The 20,573-nt window shown below is 48.8% G+C and overlaps 1 protein-coding gene across 1 annotated transcript in view; it reads right to left on the minus strand.

Annotated features, from left to right (window-relative positions):
* The window catches only part of ABHD12B (abhydrolase domain containing 12B), a 328,971-nt gene extending 308,601 nt beyond the window's left edge, over window positions 1-20,370 (minus strand). The window contains exon 1 of the mRNA XM_069208676.1: window positions 20,103-20,370. Within this exon, the coding sequence (XP_069064777.1) occupies window positions 20,103-20,266 (164 nt within the window). The 5' untranslated portion in view covers window positions 20,267-20,370. The remainder of the gene's footprint in view (window positions 1-20,102) is intronic.
* Window positions 20,371-20,573: the final 203 nt, after the last annotated feature.

Here is a 20,573-nt window from a genome sequence, read left to right on the forward strand (position 1 = left end):
TCAGATTATATTTTATACTCATTGTAGTCAGCCCAGTGGCCCGTAATCAATGCAACGCATCCTCATATGTGCAGGGCAGTGCTTTCCGATCAGCACTTGTAGCCGGTGGCGGCTGCCTCTGGATCCATCGGGACAGCTGCAGAGGATCTGTGTTATCCTACCCAGGGAAAGTACTGGCTGCAGTTGCGGCGGTAACCACAGAAGACTCTTGCAGTGGTCAGCTGTTTGTCTGCCTGAGCACGGCTGATGGTTCAGCCCGGGGGAAGTTGCAGAAGTACTTTGGTAGCCTGAGGCATGGGCGTGGGTGAGTTTGGGGTACTAGGCATCTGCCGAAAGGGTGGAGTGCGGGATGGTATGGAAGCGGCCCACTTAGCAGTGTGTGGTTAGCGCCCCCTTCGCTCCCCCACTCCTTCCCCGCCTTGCAGCCATAAAGTACTTTGGTAGCCTGAGGCATGAGTGCAGGTGATTTCGGGCCACTATCTACCCATTAGAAGGGTCGAGTGTGGAGTGGTGCAGAAGTAGCCCGCTTAGCAGTGGGTGCAGCTTGCATCCCCATCCACTGCCCTGCTCCCGCCCTGTCTTACAGCCTAAACATCTGGCCTCCAGCAGACTGCCTGACAGCTCCCTAGGCCTCCTCCTTGCCGTTCTCACCGAACCATGTCATGGGCTACAACCGGCTGAATCTACTGCTTGGTCAAACTGCGCCAGTCTGGTGAGCCACCAGTTCAGCAAGTGAGGATGTGAGCAAGTGAGGGTGTGAGCAAGGGTGGTGAGATCCAATTAAACTATCAGGCTCCAGATCAGACATTATATAACCTACAAAGTATTACAATTTTAACAATTTTCAATTATTTAAGGAGAACTACAAGTGGGCAGGCACAATTGGGTAAAGGAAGCTAATGATGATGTATGATAACACAAATAAGGCAGCTAAGGCAAGGTCCCAAGGTGCAACCAAAGGAAAATGTAAGCATGGAGTAACCCAAGTAAAATTCAAAAGATTTATAAAAACAGACTAAATTAAAAATAATTTTAGAGCCCTTAAGCATCAAAATCCACCTGAGGACTCCAGAAATACAGATTTTAGAAGCAATAAATAACTTTTATATCAACCGCAAACAAGAACTGGCCAATACAAAGTTTGGAAACTTCTGAAAAGTTTGTAGAAGTTTGACAACTCTGGCCTGAGTTGGGCAACCACATCTGGCAGGACAGAGGTCTAGGGGGACAGAAAGTATACCGTGGATAGTTACCTGACCTCCAAAGTGTTTTTAAGGCAAGTTCCAAACTTTACAGGGCAACCGCCAAAGACATCAATGGAGTGGTCCTGATGTTGAGGGATGCAGGCAAAAAGATGATCAAAGAATGCTCTGGTTGTGGTGGGTCGACAGGGGTGCCTTTGTGGTGATTCCTCAGTCCACGGGTGAAGGGGGCGAACTTGGCCACAGAAGTCAGGGTCCCTCAAAGTCCTATGTGTTCCAGCAGCCGGCCAACGGATGCTGGGCTACTAATAAATCCAGGACACCGCCTAAACTTAACTGTGATGCATGGGGGGGCACAAGTCTATTTTTGATCCCCAGAAATGCTGCATTCTGGAATGTCGACTGTCTCCTCTGAGGATGGACACTGCAAGATCCAGTAAGATCGTTTTGTGGTACATGGGGACGGGTGGGACGAAATACCTTTGGAATGTGGAGGGTGCATCTGGGCCATTTTCCGGGCTCTCCCAAACAGGGAACATTGCACTACAGAATGCGTACTTGTTTATTTAACCAACCCTCTGCTCCTGTTCAAGGCCCCAAAGCTACTGCAGATGACCGGGAGAGCCTGGCCCAGACTTTGCTGCACTCTACAAGACAAAGGGGATCAAAATATTCCTTGTTTCACATGCTATTTCTCATATGCTCTTATTATGAACCAGCAAAACTTGGGCTCATGCACCTCTACTGAACATTGCTACTTGCCATCTGCAAAGCCTAGGCACTTGCTAGGGATTGTGGACACAGGCAAGATAAGTAGTGCTGCAGTCACTATAAGACAACAAAGCTGGGTCCAGGGAAAATGGGAAAAGTGGAACCCAAACAGCTCCAACTTACATTTGTCTCACACCGGGGTGCTGGATCTTGTCCTGGCACTGGCCCTGAACATGCCTCTGGGGCCCTACAGGAAGAGGAGTACCTGGACATGTACACTATTACTGGAGATGCCTGGTATACTGCAACAAACAGATGGAGAGCTTGATAACCTCACAAACCGCTTAGACCACTTGCAGACCCTTAAGATAAACATGATGACAGGTTTGGCGAGGTGGAGTTCAGAATTTCAATTCTGGAAGATGACACAACAGACTTGAAATGCAAGATTGACAGACTCAATGCAGAGGGTTTAAGGAGCACAGCTAAGAATGAGAGCCCAGATTGTGTTCCAGGAGGATAACCTCAGTATTCTTGGCATTGCTGATTCCACAAATGTAGACAAGATTGAGATGTTTGACGAACACCTACTTTGGGTAACACTGGGCAGAGAGAATTTTGACATTGTTTCATAGTTGAGAGAGCCCACAGACCCCTCTGGGTTACATCACCTCCAGGGACCCTCCCTCCCCATGCCTGATCATTGCACAGTTATTGACCTATTGTGATTGGGATACGGCCCATGCCTCTTGAGGGACAGGGGTTGCTTCGATTTTTAAGCTATTTAGTTTTCTATTTATTGAAGCGTTATAACTGCAGGGCTGGAGGGCAGATGAGCATTCACAGAGCTCAAGACCTCCTCAGACCAAATAATATAGCATACGCAATGCTGTACCCTGCTAAACTGCAATTTCATCTCGAGGGCCAGACCGTGTTCCACACATCTCTGAATAATGAGTCAACTCAGCCAGACAACATTGACGCTACAATTAATGAATTATTCAGTGATGTAGAGTGAACACTGAAATAATGATATGTCTGAGTAAAAATGCACAGGGATGTACATGGAGAGAGACCCAGCAGAATACTTGCCCGGTTGCTTAAGGGTGCCCGGTCCACATACTGCACTCACTGGGCAATATCTCAATGCTCCAGATATTACATGATTTTTACTTGGATTTGTACTCTTTTGGATTACACCACATATAATGTAAGGTTGATGCTTTTCTAAACCATATCACACTGGCCTGGGTGAAGGTTGTATACAAGACTATTTGTTGCTTTCCATGACATTGACTGAGATTAGTTTAGCCGTAGGGAGCTTTGCTAGTGGTGAGGATCCTGGCTCAGAAGGCCTCACAAGTGAATTATTTAACAAGCTGTAGGAACTACTTGCCCCTTGGCTGCTGGAGCTGTACAACATCGCTCTGGATGTTGGCACTCTTCCACCCACCTTGATAGAGGTCCTGATTTCCATATTTAAACCCAGTATGGACCCTAAGGACGTTGCCTCATATAGTTCAATCTTATAAGACTGGAGGTCAAGGCTGTGTCCTTTTTTTTTTAAGATGCAGAGAAGGGCTTTAATTCCTAAAAATTGCCATTTCCTTTTGCAATACTGCATTGTATGGGTTGAGGGCACTACCTCACCCGCCTTACTGACCCAACATCTAGAGTGCTGGTTAATTCTTATTACCCCCCCACTCCCCAACTAACTGTCATATTCATAAGTGGACATGTCAGGGTTGACCCCTGTCATCCCTTTTGTTTGCCATGGACTTTAAATCCCTAGAGTTGAACCCCCTTCTAAGGGAGAGCCATAGTCAGAGAACTATCACGTTCCCCATTTGTAGGTTCCTCCTCTCCTTATATGCAGACGACATTCTTCTCTTTATCAACGATCCAGACACTAACTTAAGTCCAACTATTCGAGATGTTAACCACCATAGGACAGTTAGAAATGTTTGTCCTAAAAGGTGAGACTGGGAAGATAACTCTGGGACGTTCTTTGACATGGGGTCAAGGCTTGGTGTTATATCTTGGGGTACAAGTCAATAGAGATACAAAGACAGTGCTCAACGATAACTATGATGCTATACTCACTAAACTGTCAATACAGATAGAATGCTGGATTGGGCTTGCTCTATCTCTAGCAGGAAGGATGGCTCTGAAAAAATGCTGATACTCGTGAAATTTCTTTGTCTTTTAACTAAAATACCCGTATTCCCGCAACAATGAATATTTACCATACTCTGTACTTTACTTATTTACTTAGTGTGGGGCGGCAAGAGATTGAACTCATAGAGGCTTATGCGTTCGTTTCAAGAGTGGATTTGCTATGCCACACCCTGAGTGCTGCTTTTGGGCAGAGGAGACGCACTATGCTACCTATTCAGTGGCCGCACATCATATCTGTATTAAGGCTGATAAGCTTGATGTGGAACAATGTTCTGATGTCTTAGCTGGAAGGATGTTTAAACCCAGCAAATTTATTAATGCAGGACAATGGATCCACTGGGCGAGATGGATGCTCACTAGATGTACTGGTCTCTCCTTTGTGTATTCCTCTGCTATGCCCATTATTGACATCCCCTCCCTTCCTGCAACAAAAGACAGATCGGACCAACAGACGCTCACGGGCTAGGTATTTTTCAGAGTCTAGATTCCTAACTCTGCAGCAGTTTGAACAGCTGGGAGAAACTAACATACTTGGTTGCTTCATTTCCTATCAGCTGAGTTGGGCTGCAGCTGGTCATTGGAGTGACTTTCCACAGGGGCCGTGGGAGTATACCCCTCTGAGACAGATGCACCAGACCACCAATACCAGGGACTGGGTAATACAGCTTTACAAACTGATGGATGATGCCATCCTGTGTGGAAACACTCCCAGCAAGCTTAGGTGGGAAACTGACTTGTGGATTTATTGGCCAACAAGGTGTGGGGTCACTGCTATGACCAAACTAAACAGGTCTCAATAAACCAGAAACACAGAATAATACACTATAACATTATGAATAGATTATATTACACCCTCAGAGGCTACATCTGATGGACTCGCCACTTTCCCAGCTTGTCCTAGGTGTGCAATAGACCCTGCTGACTTCATGCATCTTGCATGGCACTGCCCTCTGATGCACTATTTTTGGTCTGAGACTTTTCATATTACAATGAAACAGCATCTGTATAATTATCAGGCACCACTCCCCATACTACTGGGATACGTAGCGGATGTTTTCCGCTTCAGAAGGAAGTTGGCAGCATTGTTGTTTGTTCTTGCCGGTCATAGGATTGTTAGATCATGGATGAGGGAGCCCATCCCTGGACCCACGGAATGACTCCATGACATTATCTTCTGCAGTGAGAGAGCTGAGAACTAGGCGACTTTGCAGGTGCACAGAGGGAGATGCATGGACATTTGAGGACCCTTCTGTGAGTACATGGGCACTCCCCCTTATACCACACCACCTCACTCATCACTTAAAGTGGCTACAGACCCATTGGATACATATGTAAGCCATTCATTTCCGCAGAATGTTCTTCTGATGTAGATGACTTTGCTATCGAGTAGAAATATGTGTACTCACCATCCTGATTTTGCTTACCCTCTAGGGCCACCCTTTTAATTTCGATTTTGTATGCATGATATGGAAAACACTGTATTCTGCCTGTATTCTTCTGAAACATGTTTGGGTCACTGATGCTGTACTTACATAAGCCATTATGCTGGAAAATTTTAATGGACTATTATTGGAGCTGGTAAATAAATATCTAAAATGCTGAATGTTTACTTTGTTACCTCTACCGATTGCCCTGCAGCACAGACTGATTGGCATGCTAGTTCTTGCCAGTGAAGAAGTATCTTCATTCACTATTGTATTCGTTTTGTTCAGTTCTGTTCTTGTTATTTCAGTTATTTTGAGTCAGCAAAAGACAGACAGCGCGAACATGGGGTACTTTCCATTTATTGTCCCAATTAATCTCCCCCATCGATGCAGGAAAAGCCGGATGCCACTATGCCAACCCTTTACTCCAACTCCGTACATACCATATTACAGATGTACCAGCTGTTCCTTTACAGCATTTCCCACAATTTTCTGTGGACACTGGAGACCATATAGAAATATCTAGCCTGGAACATGAGATGTTCCCAATCATGTAACCCTGCAATTATTTGTCTCCTTACATACACATCCTCTCTACCCCCATGTAAATCAAACAGTAACAGACTCAGTGGAAAATGCCCAGATGGTGCTAGAGCTTATTTCCCAAACTAAGGACCTAGAGTGGGAGGGGTATTTACCCATCTGGAACTTATGCTCCCAATTTCCTCTCCCCAGTGGTTTATCCTTTCTTTACATCCAATTCTAACCTTTACCCCTTCTTTTTTCTCTTCATAACCATACATCTCCACCTTATATCTCTCCCTCTTTCTGACATTCAGTGCTGTTTTCCATTTCACCACTCTTTGTTTCTCCCAGTCCAAGACTCCTGGAATAAGGACACACCTTTATCCTCTCCCACTTTGGCAGCCCACATGTCTGGCATAATCCAATTACATGATGACGTTTACTTGTTTAGGCCCACATCACTGCACAGTGTAATAAGCCACAATGCCCACTGCTACCCAGAAGAAACCCCTAAATATGGTTTCACTTAACGTAAATAGGCTCGGTCATCCTTTACTGAATCTGTTTTAGTTGGCTTTTATGACTCTGTGCACTTTATTCCTTCTAATCAGTGGTAAGGTTATTCTGCTTTCCCTTGAAAACATGGTTAAACTGGCCTACACTGTATATTGTACTACATGTACCCAGTGCCTGTATAGTACATGCTACTAGTGGGTTGCAGCACTCAATGTGCCACCCACTAAAGAACCACTGTTAAATATGCCTCAGGCCTGTCACTGCAGCCTGCAGTGCAGTTTTAAAATGCCATTTTGACCTGGCAAAACAAACCTTTCGCCAGGCCTAAATCTTGCTTTTTAATACCTATAAGTCACCTTTAAGTTAGGCCCTAAAGGCTCAAAGGGCAGGGTGTGTGGTATTTAAAATGTAGAACATATGTATTTAAGTATTGCATGTCCCTGCAGTGAAAAACTCCTAAGGTTGTTTTTCACTGCTGGTTACCTTATTACAGCTAATAAGTGATAACTTCCATTTGGGACTAGCTAGAAAAATGCTGTTTACACTCAAGTGAGTTGTACTTTAAAATCCTCCTTAACAGTAAAGTCAGATTTCAAATTACTATTCTGAAGATGCTAGTTTTAGAAAGTTGCTATTTTTCTGCCTAAACCAAATGTGCGTTTCAGCCTCTGTCCAGGGTCACATGACTAGGAGTACCTTTGCTGTGGTGTTTTGTTTATTCACAAAATAGCCTAGTTGTGGAAGAAGAGGGCCTTCCTGACAAGGTGGCTGGGGAGAGCTGTGCCCTGCCCTGATTACACATCAAAGGGCTCTGCCTACAGCACACACAAAGGATTCCAACACCAGACTTCCCTTCCCTTTGTAACCCTAGACACTTTGGAGCTAAACCCAAGTGAAGGGGAAGAACTGACCAGAACAAGTCAGTTTGGGGAGCAGGCCAGAGAACTTCCCCAAACAAATGGCAGCACCAGGTATAAAAGTTGCACCTTCAAAAACCCACCTCAGTACACCCTTAACCTGTGGAAGATTCAGACAGACTGCCCTGTTGTCTGAACCAGGAAGATTAGACCTGCTTGCCTCGAACCAAGGCTCCCCAGAAGTGACTCCAGGGGTCAGTTGGCTGACCTTCTGTTTGAGATACATGGGCACAACAAGCATCCAGAGGCCTGCCCTGCAACAGCCCAGCTGACCAGCACAAAATGGATCTGCCTAAGCCCTGATGCTAGCCCCTTCTGGAGTGAGTCCTGATCTCCAAAAGGTGCTCCCCAGGTCCTGTATCCTGGGCTGGCATCAGAGGGTACTCTTGAAGAAAAGGTGAAGATACAGAGGCTTTGGGCTCGTCATGACCACAAAGTGACCTTTACACACCAAGAATCAACCATCCACAACAACCACCGATGTGAAGCTCCAGTTGGACCTGCTCTTCGCTGTTAACAGCGACCATCCACGCAACCCTCAACAGGAAGCTCCAGTGATGACTGGCTCTTTGCGCTACAGCAGCCTGTCCTGCTCCTTGTGCCAAAAATGATCTTCTAGCAGCCCCCGCAATGTGAGCAGCAGCTCCTTGTGCGGACTTGAGAATATAACTCTTCAGCTGAACCAACCTGGTCCCTGTATCCGACCTGTATTCAATCATGGTCAGCCTGAACGAGGGACTTTTCCCCAGTCCAACACGACCAAATAATCTGGAAGGTCATTTTGTGCTATTTGGTGCTATTTTCATCTAAAACTGTAAAAACTGATATCTCCAATTCTACTGTTTGAATTTTTGTCATTTTGGTGTAATTTTCATTATTAGAATTTACTAAATTTTTCTAAATTGGTTTGGGTTTTTTCTGTCTTTGTGTTTTCACTCTATTACTGTTTGAGTGTTGCATAAATACTTTACACATTGCCTCTGTTTAAGCCTAACTGCTTTTGTTCCAAGCTAGCAGAGGGTTGAGCACAGGTTTCTTTTCTGACTTTTGTGGTTCACCCAGACAAGGATTGTGTTTATTTTCTGAGTGGTGATACCACCCCTCTCAACTAATAACCCCATTTCTTACAATACAATCATGACATTATTGCAAGAAATGCACTTGTCTGCTCTGGAATCCCAGAAAGTGAAGCATGACTGGATGGATCTTTTAAATTATAGCTGTTGTGCAGTAGCCTCATAAGATGCACTGCTTCATGCCCACAACTGCTCCAAAGCTGTGTTGTATCGCCATGCTCATCAATCGCTCTCTGCCTCACAGGGTCCTCAAACCCTGGATAAATGTGGAGTGCAGCTTTGTCTTCACAAAACTGAAAATGCTGGCCACTGCTGGTCATAGGCTTGATATATGCTCCCTCATGGTCATAGTTTTGGTATGTCCTGAAATTGGGACATACCAACACTATTATAGGTGGTGACTGAAGCATTGACATGGACATATTACTTGACAAGACCGGTCCAAATGAGATGAAAGAGAGGTCCTTCATGATATAACGACAGACCATAGCACGACTGGAATCTGGCATTTGATTCACTCAAGCAATCGTCACTATTCTTTCTTATCATGTGTCGCTGGTTTACTGTCCCAAATTGATTACTTTTTTTTTTTCTGGCTCTGTGTTACCTAATATATGCAGTTGCATGACCCAGGAGGGAGGAATGACGGATCATACCCCAATCTACCTCTTATTTGTCTGTCACCTGATAAGTGCACCTCCAATGCAAAGGCGAATGAGAGTAACAAGATACAGATGAAAAATAAACTTTTAAAGGTCATGTAAATGAAAATATAAAAAATAATGTCAGTGTGGTTGCCTCTGCACAGACCATGTAGTCTGAAGAGAAGGTGACGTGTTGAGGCCAGTTAATTTGAGACCCAGTATAAGGTTAAACAAAAGGCCGCAGAACAACATGCAAAGGCAAAATATGACGTCAGAAATTTTAAACAGCTTTACAACAATACACAAACCCCAATCATCAGATGCAGACCAGAAGCAGTTAAAATAGCCATGTGGACTTTAAACTCACATCACAAACGTGTTTTAGTGAAATTAAAACTTCAAAATTATGAGAAATTATTGCATTTTGGTTCTAGTTGTGGCAGTAGGGGGTTGTGAGATTGGTATATATAGTGCTACGAGGTTTCAGCCTGCAACAGAACACAACAAGAATATATGCATGTCATGATTTAAAAATTGCTTTACACATAGTATGAGATAGACTGCTGCAAAATGTGCAGAAAGCTTTAGGCCCTCATAATGACATTGGCGGTAAAAAACGCCTACCGCCGCGGCGACGGCCGCCAAAAGACCATCGCCCTGGCTACCAACCGTCTGCCATATTATGACTACAGCCGGTTTTCCGCCACAAGAAGGGCGGAAATCCAGCTTTGGCCATACTGGCGGATGGCGGTAAGGTGGTCCCGCTACCACCATCAGTGCGACGCCTGTAGACCGCTGCCAGCCATATTATGACAAATAATACGGCCTGGCGGTGTTCTGCTGGCAGGCGCTTCGGGCGGTAGCAGCGCCCCGTCCCTTCTCCTGCTAGAAGACCCCCCGGATCCAGGTAAGTTGGGTCTCTGACAGGGGAGGGGGTGTGGGGTGTTGTGTGTGCGTATGTGAGTGTGGATGTATGTGTGAGCATGAATGCGAGTGTGTGTTTAGTGTTGTTGGGGTGCATGTATGTATGGAAGTGTGCGTGCGTGTATGTATGGAAGTGTGAGTGCGTGTATGTATTGAAATTGGAATGCGCGTCTGCGTGTATGTTTTTATGTGTGTGCGTGAATGGATGAATGCATGCGTGTATGTATGTGTGAATGAGTGTGTGTCTGCGTGTGTGTGTGAATGGGTGGGCGTGGATGTAGGGGGGTGGGAGGGTGTTTGGAGAGGTATGAGGGGGAGGGGGCATCCTATCAGTGACAGGGAAGGAATTCCCTGTCACTGATAGGGCCTACCGCCATGGTTTTTGTGGCACTACGAATGCCACGAAAACCATGGTGGTAGGCAGGGACATAATACTGCCGGCGGCTCATTGGCGGCCGCCGGGCTGGAGATGGGTATCTCCAGCCTGGCGGCTGCTACCACAATGGCAGTCGGAGTGGTACATTGGCTGTGGCGGTAAGTACCGCCACCTGTTGGTGGCACTACTGCCACATTAGCGCCGACCGCCGGAGTCATAATGACCCCCCTTAGAGCCTGATTTAAGTGTAGGATGTCAGCTTGTCCTCCTCCAGGGTGAGGTAGTAAATTACTCTGTTGCCCTTGCAACTGTGCTGACCAGCAAATTGTGAAATGTCCGTAGGACATTCCAAAGATTAACAAAAGTGCGGTCAAGGTGATTTCGGCCAGTGCATTGTAACAATGTCGGACGGCTCCACCAAACACAATGGAGCCATATGCCAAAGTTACAATGTTTTAATATTTATTTTTTAAAAATTAAAAAATGCCCCCCTCACCATGGGAGTTTCCTCCCATGGCGAGGGGGGCATGGACCCCTTACCCAACACTTTGAGAGCTTCGCTCGCCATAAGGAATGGCTCCCTACCATTACACCTGCTGAAGATGCCCAAATGAGCCAGCCCTCTACCCCCAAGGTCAAATCTAAATCTAAAAAATGGGCACATTCAGAACTTTTTGAAATGTTAACTGCCTCTATCCAGAAAGAACATGGTTATAGCTCCTCCAAGTTACAAGAGGTGCAAGAGACAGACCAGTCATCTGATCATTCCTCTCCTAAGGTCTCTTCAGACTCTGAATCTGATTCTGCTCGGAGCGAACGTCCTGGCCCTAGTAAACGTAAGAGGTCAGACAAGGCTAAGAACCCTTCCCCTAAGACTCCCCGAGTATTGACCTTTAATCCAGAAGACATTGTCCATCTGCGATCCTCCAACTGGACCCCTCCCCCAGAGGTAGCCCTATACATGCAGGAACACATCAGGGCAAGCTTCGATAAGGATGTCAGAGCAAGACTTCGAGCTGAATGCCCTAGACCGGACCTAGATGGTAAGGTCACTGACACTCCTGATATTGATCCTACCATGGTTACCTTTATGAAGAAGTGGGCCAAAGCGGGGCTGCTGCTGGCGGTCGCCTCCTGGGCAGCGGGGCTGCTGCTGGCGGTCCTGTCTGGGGAAGCGGGGCTGCTGGCGGTCGCCTCCTGGGCAGCGGGGCTGATGGCGGTCTTCTCCGCCGTGCTGATCTTCCCAGACTTACCAGTTTTCTTGTGCACCTGCCCCACCTTGGAAGGTGTCGCAGCTGACTCCACACTCCCACCTGTACCCCTGGTAGCGGCTTTGTTGGCTGGTGTTTTCCCCGTCTCCCGCCGGGCACTGGCCAACTTTTGATGCTTGACAGGTGGGGGACTGTCCGTGCTGTGGCTCCTTGCCACACTGGCTGCCCTGCTGCCTGGTGCACTCCAGAATCCAGTGACTACTGGCACCACTGGTCCCGCCGATGTTGTGGCTGAGTTGCTAGGTTGGGACCTGGAGAGTCGGGCCCTAGGAGACTGACGGGGTGGGGGAGGTGAGGGAAAGAGGTCAAGGTTGGACAGGAAAAGTTTCTTAGGAACACTGGGACAGGTAGATGGAGGGGGTTTTGGAGTGGAGGAAGAGGTTGTGGTTGTAGGAGGTGTCCGTTTGCTGAGTTTGGGTGAAGGTGCATGCGCTGGAGGCTGTCGTGAGGTGGATGGCTGTTGGGTGGGTGTGTGGCTGCGTTTGTGTACCTTGGGAGGTGGCCTCACAGACACACTGGGAGAGGACACAGGGGATGTGTGAATGGTAGTGGGGGTGGTGACTGCACGTGAGCGGGGTGTGGTGGTGGGTGTGCTACTGATGGACGTAGTGACTGAAGATGTAGTGCATGCAGGTGTGAGTGGAGACGAGACTGGGAGGGAGGAGGGAGACGAGTAGGAGAGGGACACAGTGGAGGCAGTGGATGCTGGTATGTCTGCATTTGTGTGATGCTTGCGTGAGTGCCTGTGGGATGTGTGGTGCTTATGTTTGCCGGAGCTTCCTTTGTGTGTTGAGGTGTGTGCATACTGGTCTGATGGTGTGCTTGGGATAGGCTGAGGTACAGGGGAGTGGGTCTGGGTGGAGGAAGTTAGAGGGGGGAGGCTAGAGACAGGGACAATGGCTGCCATCAGTGCTGAGGCCAGAGTCTGAAAAGCTTGCTGAAGGGCTGCCTGACCAGAATGAATGCCCTCCAGGAATGCATTGGTTTGTTGCAACTGCCTCTCTACACCCTGGATGGCATTAAAAATGGTAGACTGCCCAACAGTAAGGGACCTGAGGAGGTCAATGGCCACCTCACTAAGGGCAGCAGGGGTGACTGGGGCAGGGCCTGAGGTGCCTGGGGCGAAGGAGATGCCCACCCTCCTGGGTGAGCGGGCACGGGGCAAAGGCTGAGGGGCTGCTGGGAGGGCGGTGCTGGAGGGGGGGTGGCGGCTGTACCTGTAGATGCGGGGGCACAGATGGGCCCGCCACCACAAGGGAGCTCCCATCAGAGGACGAGTCTGTATCACTGGTGTCAGCTCCTGTCCCCGCTGTGGAGCTCCCCTCGCCCTCCGTCCCACTGGTGAAATCAGACTCCGTAGAGTCACCCTCCAGGGCCATGTGGGATGCAGCTCCCTCCTGCTCCGGTGCCACTGCTCCTCTGCCTGATGATGCTAATGCACACAAGTACAGGGAGACCACAAAAAGTGTGGGGGGGGTGAGACAGAAGAAAGACATGTTGAGTGCATGCATTACCGCTACCATTGGCAGACACGACAGACACAGAAGCCCCCTGCACTACGCCGCGCACTTGGGGTCCACTATTCAATCCCTGGGACATGGCCTACAAGGCTATGGCCGATATCTGCACACATGGATGTCACAGGAGCCTGACTAGGTGTAGTTGGCACTGTACCCAGGTGAGGTGGGGTGCCACAGGGTCTGCCTGAAAAAGGGGACTTAACTAGCAAACTCGCCCTGGCCTAGGGAAACCCACAGCCCACCTCCCTCACCCAGACACCTCCACTGCGAGCTGAATCAGCAGAATGAGGGTGTACTCACCCCCTTGTTGCTGCTGTGATGCCCTCAAGCACCCATCCAACTCCGGATACGCCACCGCCAGGATCCTGAACATCAGGGGGGTCATGGTGCGACGGGCACCCCTCCCACGTTGGGAGGCCATCCCCAGCTGGGCCTCCGCCATCTTCTTGCTCCAGCGGCGAATGTCCTCCCATCTTTTACGGCAGTGGGTGCTCCGTCTGTGGCAGACCCCCAGGGTCCGGACGTCCTTGGCGATGGCACGCCAAATATCCTTCTTCTGGTGGGCGCTGACCTACAGAAATTGTACAGGGGAAAAAGAGAAGTTATTACCAACTGCACCGTCACAGTCATTGGCCCGCATCCCTACCCTTGCCATGTGGCACATGCACTCACCGTCGTTTCATGCACGCATCATTCTGCCCCCCACCCCTATCTTTCATCCACACCACTCCACACAGGCATTGCCCATACAGCATGCTCCCAGTGTACTTACCTGTTTGTCTGGAGGACCGTAGAGTAGCGTGTACTGGGGGAGGACCCCATCCACGAGTTTCTCCAACTCCTCCGTGGTGAAGGCAGGGGCCCTTTCCCCAGATGCACGAGCCATTGTCTCTTCCAGACTGAGGTCACAGCAGCACTTGCAGTGTAGGTCCTCTCCTGTCGAAGATCAGGTATCAAGTGATTGAACAGATAGAAAATGGCGGTCACGTCCGCGGCGGTGCGTACCGTCACCGCCAGCGTACATCGTCATTGGCTCCTGGGACCCAAAGATTCCAATGTTAACCAATGCAGAATTGTGCTGCGGTCTTCGACTGCCTACCGCAACGGTGTACAACGCCAGCGCAGTTACCTCACATCCCATTCTCCCACTTTACAGGTCAGGCAGCCGCCATTTCAGGGGCCCACATGGCTTTATTTTTAACTGCGTCACACATACCTAGGCCTTGGCTCAACACTCATACAGGGAAATGTTGGGTTATGAATAGTTTTCTGAGTAGGCTGTGTTTACGTACCTCTGAGTTGGTTGACTCTGTGCTCGCTGTTGTCCTCCATAGGCACCGTCCACTGGGACATGTGAGGAGATGGCGGCATCCTCCGGTGTACAGACCGCTGGTGGACCTGTCGACAATGGAGGAAAGACATGTAATCATCACCTACAGGCTTGATCGTGCCACAAACCTGGAACTGTGTGCCCAGTTGGAGCCAGACCTGATGTCAGCTATCCGCCATCCCACAGGAATCCCCCCTCAAGTGCAGGTGCTGTCAGTACTCCATTTCCTAGCAAGTGGGTCTTTTCAAACTACAGTGGCCATAGCATCAGGGATGTCCCAGCCTATGTTTTCCAACGTGTTGTCCAGAGTGTTATTTGCCCTGCTGAAACACATGCGGAGCTGCATCGCTTTCCCTCAGGTGGAGGATTTGCCAACAGTGAAAGGTGACTTCTATGCCCTGGGACATATCCCCAACATCATAGGTGCCATTGATGGGACACATGTGGCCTTGCCCCCCCCCCCCCCACAGGAGTGAACAGGTGTACAGAAACCGGAAGAGTTACCATTCGATGAATGTGCAGATGGTGTGTTTGGCAGACCAGTACATCTCCCTTGTTAATGCAAAATTCCCTGGCTTAGTGCATGACGCTTACATCCTGCAGAATAGCAGCACCCCTTATGTGATGGGGCAACTCCAGAGGCACGGTGTGTGGCTACTAGGTGAGCACCTGGAACCAAATCAGTGGGAATAGTTGTCTGGGTCTGGGGATATCCCTAAGAGTTAGTGTGTGTCTAACAGTTGTGCCTCGCCATTTGCAGGTGACTCTGGTTACCCCAACCTGTCATGGCTACTGACCCCAGGGCAGAGGAACTCTACAATGAGGCCCATGGCGAAATAGGAGGATCATAGAGCGGACCTTCGGCCTCCTGAAGGCCAGGTTCCAGTGCCTCAATATGACAGGTGGTTCCCTATTCTACTCACCAAAGAAGGTGTGCCAGATCATCGTGGCCTGCTGTATGCTTCACAACTTGGTTTTGCGACAACAGGTGCATTTTCTGCAAGAGGATGGTCCAGATGGAGGTGTTGTGGCAGCTGTGGAGCCTGTGGACAGTGAAGACGAGGAAGCAGAAGAAGAGGACATCGACAACAGGAACTCTGTGATCCTGCAATACTTCCAGTGAGACACAGGTAAGAAGACAAACCTGCCTACTACATGTACTTTAACACTACTACCTCTCTACTGTCTGTCTTTTTCACCCAGTGTATGGTCACTGAGTTGTCACTTTCCCTTACGATTTCACAGATGTGGGTCCCACTGTGTGACATCTGCTTTGTTTCCTCATGGACTAGAGCTGTGTGACATAGGTATGTTGACATTACAATTGAAAGAGCATTTTGACACTGTAATTGCTAATACACTAATTCGAAATCACAGACAGACTCCTGATTGTTTTGTGCTTTAAGGGTGTTTATTTAAGTGCTCAATATTGGAGGGGGTTGTAAAATGGTGAGGGGTGATGGTGGAGGAATGTCCATGGCAGAGTCTAGTCTATTAGTCTCACAGGTGCATTGTCCAAAGGGGCATAGGAAGTGGAGCTGGGGCAGTTTGAGGATGGACAGGGTGACAAGGTGGGACAAAAGGATGACATTCAGGGTGGTCTCATTTCTTGGCGGGGGTCTTGGCATTGTTCTCTGTCTTTGTCCTGGATCTTGGGGACCGTTTGCGGGGTGGTTCTCCCTCTGCAGGGGGTGGGGTGCTGGTGTGGTGGTTCTGTGGCGGTGCCTCCTGTCCATTAGCGCCGGCGGAGGTGGTGGGCAGTTCATCGTCCAGGCTAGTGTCAGGGGCCCCTTGTTGTGCCACAGTGTCTCTCCTGGTGTTGAGGACTTCCTTCAGCACCCCTACGATGGTGCCCAGGGTGGAATTGATGGATCTGAGTTCCCCCCTGAAGCCCAAATACTCTTCCTCCTGCAGCCGCTGGGTCTCCTGAAACTTGGCCAGTACCGTTGCCATCGTCTCCTGGGAATGGTGGTAGGCTCCCATGATGTTGGAGAGGGCCTCGTGGAGAGTGGGTTCCCTGGGCCTGTCCTCTCCCTGTCGCACAGCAGCCCTCCCAGTTCCCCTGTTTCCCTGGGCCTCTGTCCCCTGAACAGTGTGCCCACTGCCCCCAGGTCCCTGTTGTTGTTGGGGTGGTGGGTTAGCCGTGGTTCCCTGTAGTGGTGGACACAATGCTGATTGACGTGTCCTGGGGACAGAGGAATGGGCCCGCTGGGTGGGTGCTGTGCTGGTGCTCCAGAGGGGGGAAGCTCTGTGGTGGCCTGTGACTGTGTGAGGGGAACTGACTGTCCCGAGGTCCCAGATGGGCCGGGCTGGTCGTCTAGATCCAGTTGGACTGAGCTGCTGTCATCACTGTGGGCCTCTTCTGTTGGTGGTGTGGACATGTCTGGACCCTCCTGTGCGGTGACGCTGGGTAGGGGTTCTGCAGGGGTGTAAAAACATGATTATTGCATCTGTGTGTGCCATGGTGTGCAATGGGTGGGTGACCGTGTACCCCAGTGCTTGCATTCCAGTGTGGGACCTTATGTGATGATGGATTAGGGGGATGTATGGGTATGTGCAGTGGCCATGCTTTGGTGATGGGTGTCCATGCTTTGTTGTTGCATGCAGGGCTTGGTGTTGGGATGTGTGGTTTGTGATATTGGGACATTTGTGAGGAGTTGGAGTGATGGGGGTGAGGGCGAGGGTGGGGGTATGTGATGGCATGCAGGTAGGGTGGGGGATATAGTAGTAAAGATTTGACTTACCAGAGTCCATTCCTCCAGCTACTCCTGCAAGGCCCTCAGGATGCAGAATAGCCAAGACTTGCTCCTCCCATGTTGTTAGTTGTGGGGGAGGAGGTGGGGGTCTGCCGCCAGTCCTCTGAACCGCAAGGTGGTGTCTTGAGACCACGGAACGCACCTTCCCCGGTAGGTCGTTCCACCTCTTCCTGATGTCATCCCTATTTCTTGGGTGCTGTCCCACTGCGTTGACCCTGTCCACGATTGTTCGCCATAGCTCCATCTTCCTAGCTATGGAGGTGTGCTGCACCTGTGATCCGAATAGCTGTGGCTCTATCCGGATGATTTCCTCCACCAGGACACTAAGCTCCTCCTCAGAGAACCTGGGGTGTCTTTGCCGTGTCATGGGGTGGTGTGGGTGATGTGTGGGGTGGTGTGTGTTGTGATGTGTGGGGTGATATTTAGTGGTGTGTTGTGTGAGGTGCGTGGATGTTATGTGGGTGATGGTGTTGTGTGCCTGTGGATGCTTGTTTGTAGATTGTGGTGTCTCTTTCTGGCCTTCTGTCGCAATTGTTGTCGAAGGGGTTTGTGGGTGATGTGTGTGTGTGTTTTATATTGTATTGGGTATGTGGGAGTGGTGTGTGTATGTGTATCAGGTGTGTGTATTTCGATTTGTCCAATGTGGATGTGTTTTGTAGATGTGGGTGTATTTTGAGCGCGGCGGTGTGTACCGCCAATGGAATACCGCGGTTGAAAGACCGCCGCGTGGATTCGTGGGTCATGATAGTGTGGGCGCATTCCTGTTGGCGTGACGGTGGAGGTTTTGTTTTCGCCAGTTTATCACTGACCTTTGGTGTGGCGGACTTGTGTGGGTGTCTAAATTTTGGCAGATTACGAGCGGTCGGTCGTAACTGCTGTGGCGGTATTCCGCATCCGCGGCGGTGTGTTGGCGGTCTTCTGCACGGCGGGGCTTTTACAGCCAATGTTGTAATGACCCCCTTAGTCTCTTGTGACTTTGGAGTTTATCTCTTTGGAGCTGTTCCTTTATAGACTTTGTTGACTTTTGTTGGTTTAGCATCAGCAAAGAAAGAGGAAGTTCCTTATCCTCGCATGTTTATATATGGTGCACAGTCTTTATGGTGATGACATTATACATTGAATGTTGGGATATGTTTTTCTTTATTATACTCTCTTTTCATTGGCTGCTGTGTTTAATAAAGCATAGAAAGAGAAGCATAATCCTCGCTTCCGTGTCCTTAATAGAATTGAAAATTCTTGACGTGATAGCTAGAATTTTTTTTACTGTTCAGCCTTCCCGCAAAGAGGTCATGGGGGCTGGTCTGGGTCCCTTAGAGGATTCCTGCCTGTACTCCTAGGGCAACTAGAGCTCGTTTTACACGCGCTCTATGCTGCCCTGTCGACTCAAGACAACAGTGTCAGAGAGGTCCTAAGTAGGACAGTGCTTTATCTGCCTGGCAAGTGCCAAACCCAACGAACTGTCCTGACAGACTAGTGTCTTTGCATGTGTTATTGCTGTCCATTCTCTCATTACAAAATATATCTCCAGAAAAAAAGTCTCCATGGGACAAATGTGTACAAATTAGTACTTGCAAAAAGGAAATAGGCCTTTTGAGGGGTCCAAAAAAGTCTACCAGGCAGACTACATTAAAAGAAAACACCAGAATTGTTACGTGTCTTTGAACGCTGTACTCCTGTGTACAACTAAGTCGTGATCTTAGAGTCCGTAGGAGTTCTGTGAAACTGAATTGAGAGTGGGTTTTTGTATTTTATGGCCTTGGGATTAGGTTCCTCGTGTATCCTCTGGTAGTGAGTCCATGGTGGTAGTATTATATAGCTATGCGCTCTGGCTACCTACATTGTATGTGTTGGCGAGTACTAAATTTATGTGTTTCTTTATGGCACACATTGTATGAGAATTCATTTGTATAGGTTCTTGAAGCTCTGTGTATTCTGTGGGCTTGAGAACATTGAATGTTATCATTGTTCTTTGTCTCTGTCAGCTGGGTCAGTTCATGTTCAACAGTCCTGAACTCAGCCCCCTATATATTGTGCGGCCCTGGATCTTGAGCTTTCATTGTATTCGTGTTGCTTCGTGCACGGACTACACAAACAGTTCGTCTACAGTGGTAATCAGAACATGTCATATTATTTTTTGTAGTGAATGCTCGAGTATAGTAGCTTATCCAGAGTAGTCTAAGAAAGACACGTGTCTAAATTAGATAAGTTCTCAATTACTGCATTTTAGACCGTTATGATTCACTAAAGTGCACCTTTCCTCAAATTAACCTTATAACATGGATATAACCATTCGGCTTGCAATAAACTGTCACTCAACCTCTCACAAACAAAGCATGGAAATGTCAAAAAAGCACACTGCAAAAGCGAAAATGTCACACATGTGCAAATGAAAACTTGGCAGCTGTGGAGAAGGTCGGTTTCTTCTCTGTCCCTTCATCAGTTTCCCGCTTGAAGAGGACCCAACCCGCCACCGCCTCTTCCTTTCACCCCGAGGAATCTCAAGAACGGCATGAATCGACCAAAAAAAGTTAGTTTCCAAAAAACGTCTGGGGATCTCTGTGTTTTACTTTTTTTTTTTTTTTTTTTAAGGATACCTATAGTATCACTGCTTGAAGGACAAAGGCCCAGCACACCTCCGGAAACACACCAGGGAGCGTTTAGCAGTCGGAAGCCTTACTTCCGGGCGCGTGAGACGCCGGCAGTAACGTGGTCGCGCCGCTGCGACTGCTTACCTGCTCCGCCCGACGGGGCCCAGGGCGGCCGCCCGCCTCTCTTCGCGGCGCTCCCGGCCCTCCTGCCCTTCACGCGGGGGGAGGCTCCCTCGCACGTCCCTTCGCTTCATCTCTCCGCCAGACTCTGATTGGGAAACGCGAGAGGAATGACGGGGCCGAGTCATGTGTTGATTAGAGCTCGCTGGCGAATCAACTTTGGACGGGATGATGAACTGAATGCGCTTCTGTTCTGGGGAAATGCATTGTACTCTGGGGAGGCGACTGTTTAACGCTGATTATGAATAGCAAATTCCCGCGAGCACTGTCTGCCCCAGTGGCAGTGTTGCTGGCGTTTTATGACAACATTAGGCAGGGCCGCGTCTCGTGTGTAAGCTCTACGTTTCTTATGTTTACCCAAGCAAAATTTAACTCACGCTGTGCCAGCCTGTGTAACGTGTACAGATATTTTTGTCCAGGGCAAACACTTATGAA

This window comes from Pleurodeles waltl, chromosome 9, assembly GCF_031143425.1.
Source record: "Pleurodeles waltl isolate 20211129_DDA chromosome 9, aPleWal1.hap1.20221129, whole genome shotgun sequence".
Lineage (NCBI taxonomy): Eukaryota > Metazoa > Chordata > Amphibia > Caudata > Salamandridae > Pleurodeles > Pleurodeles waltl.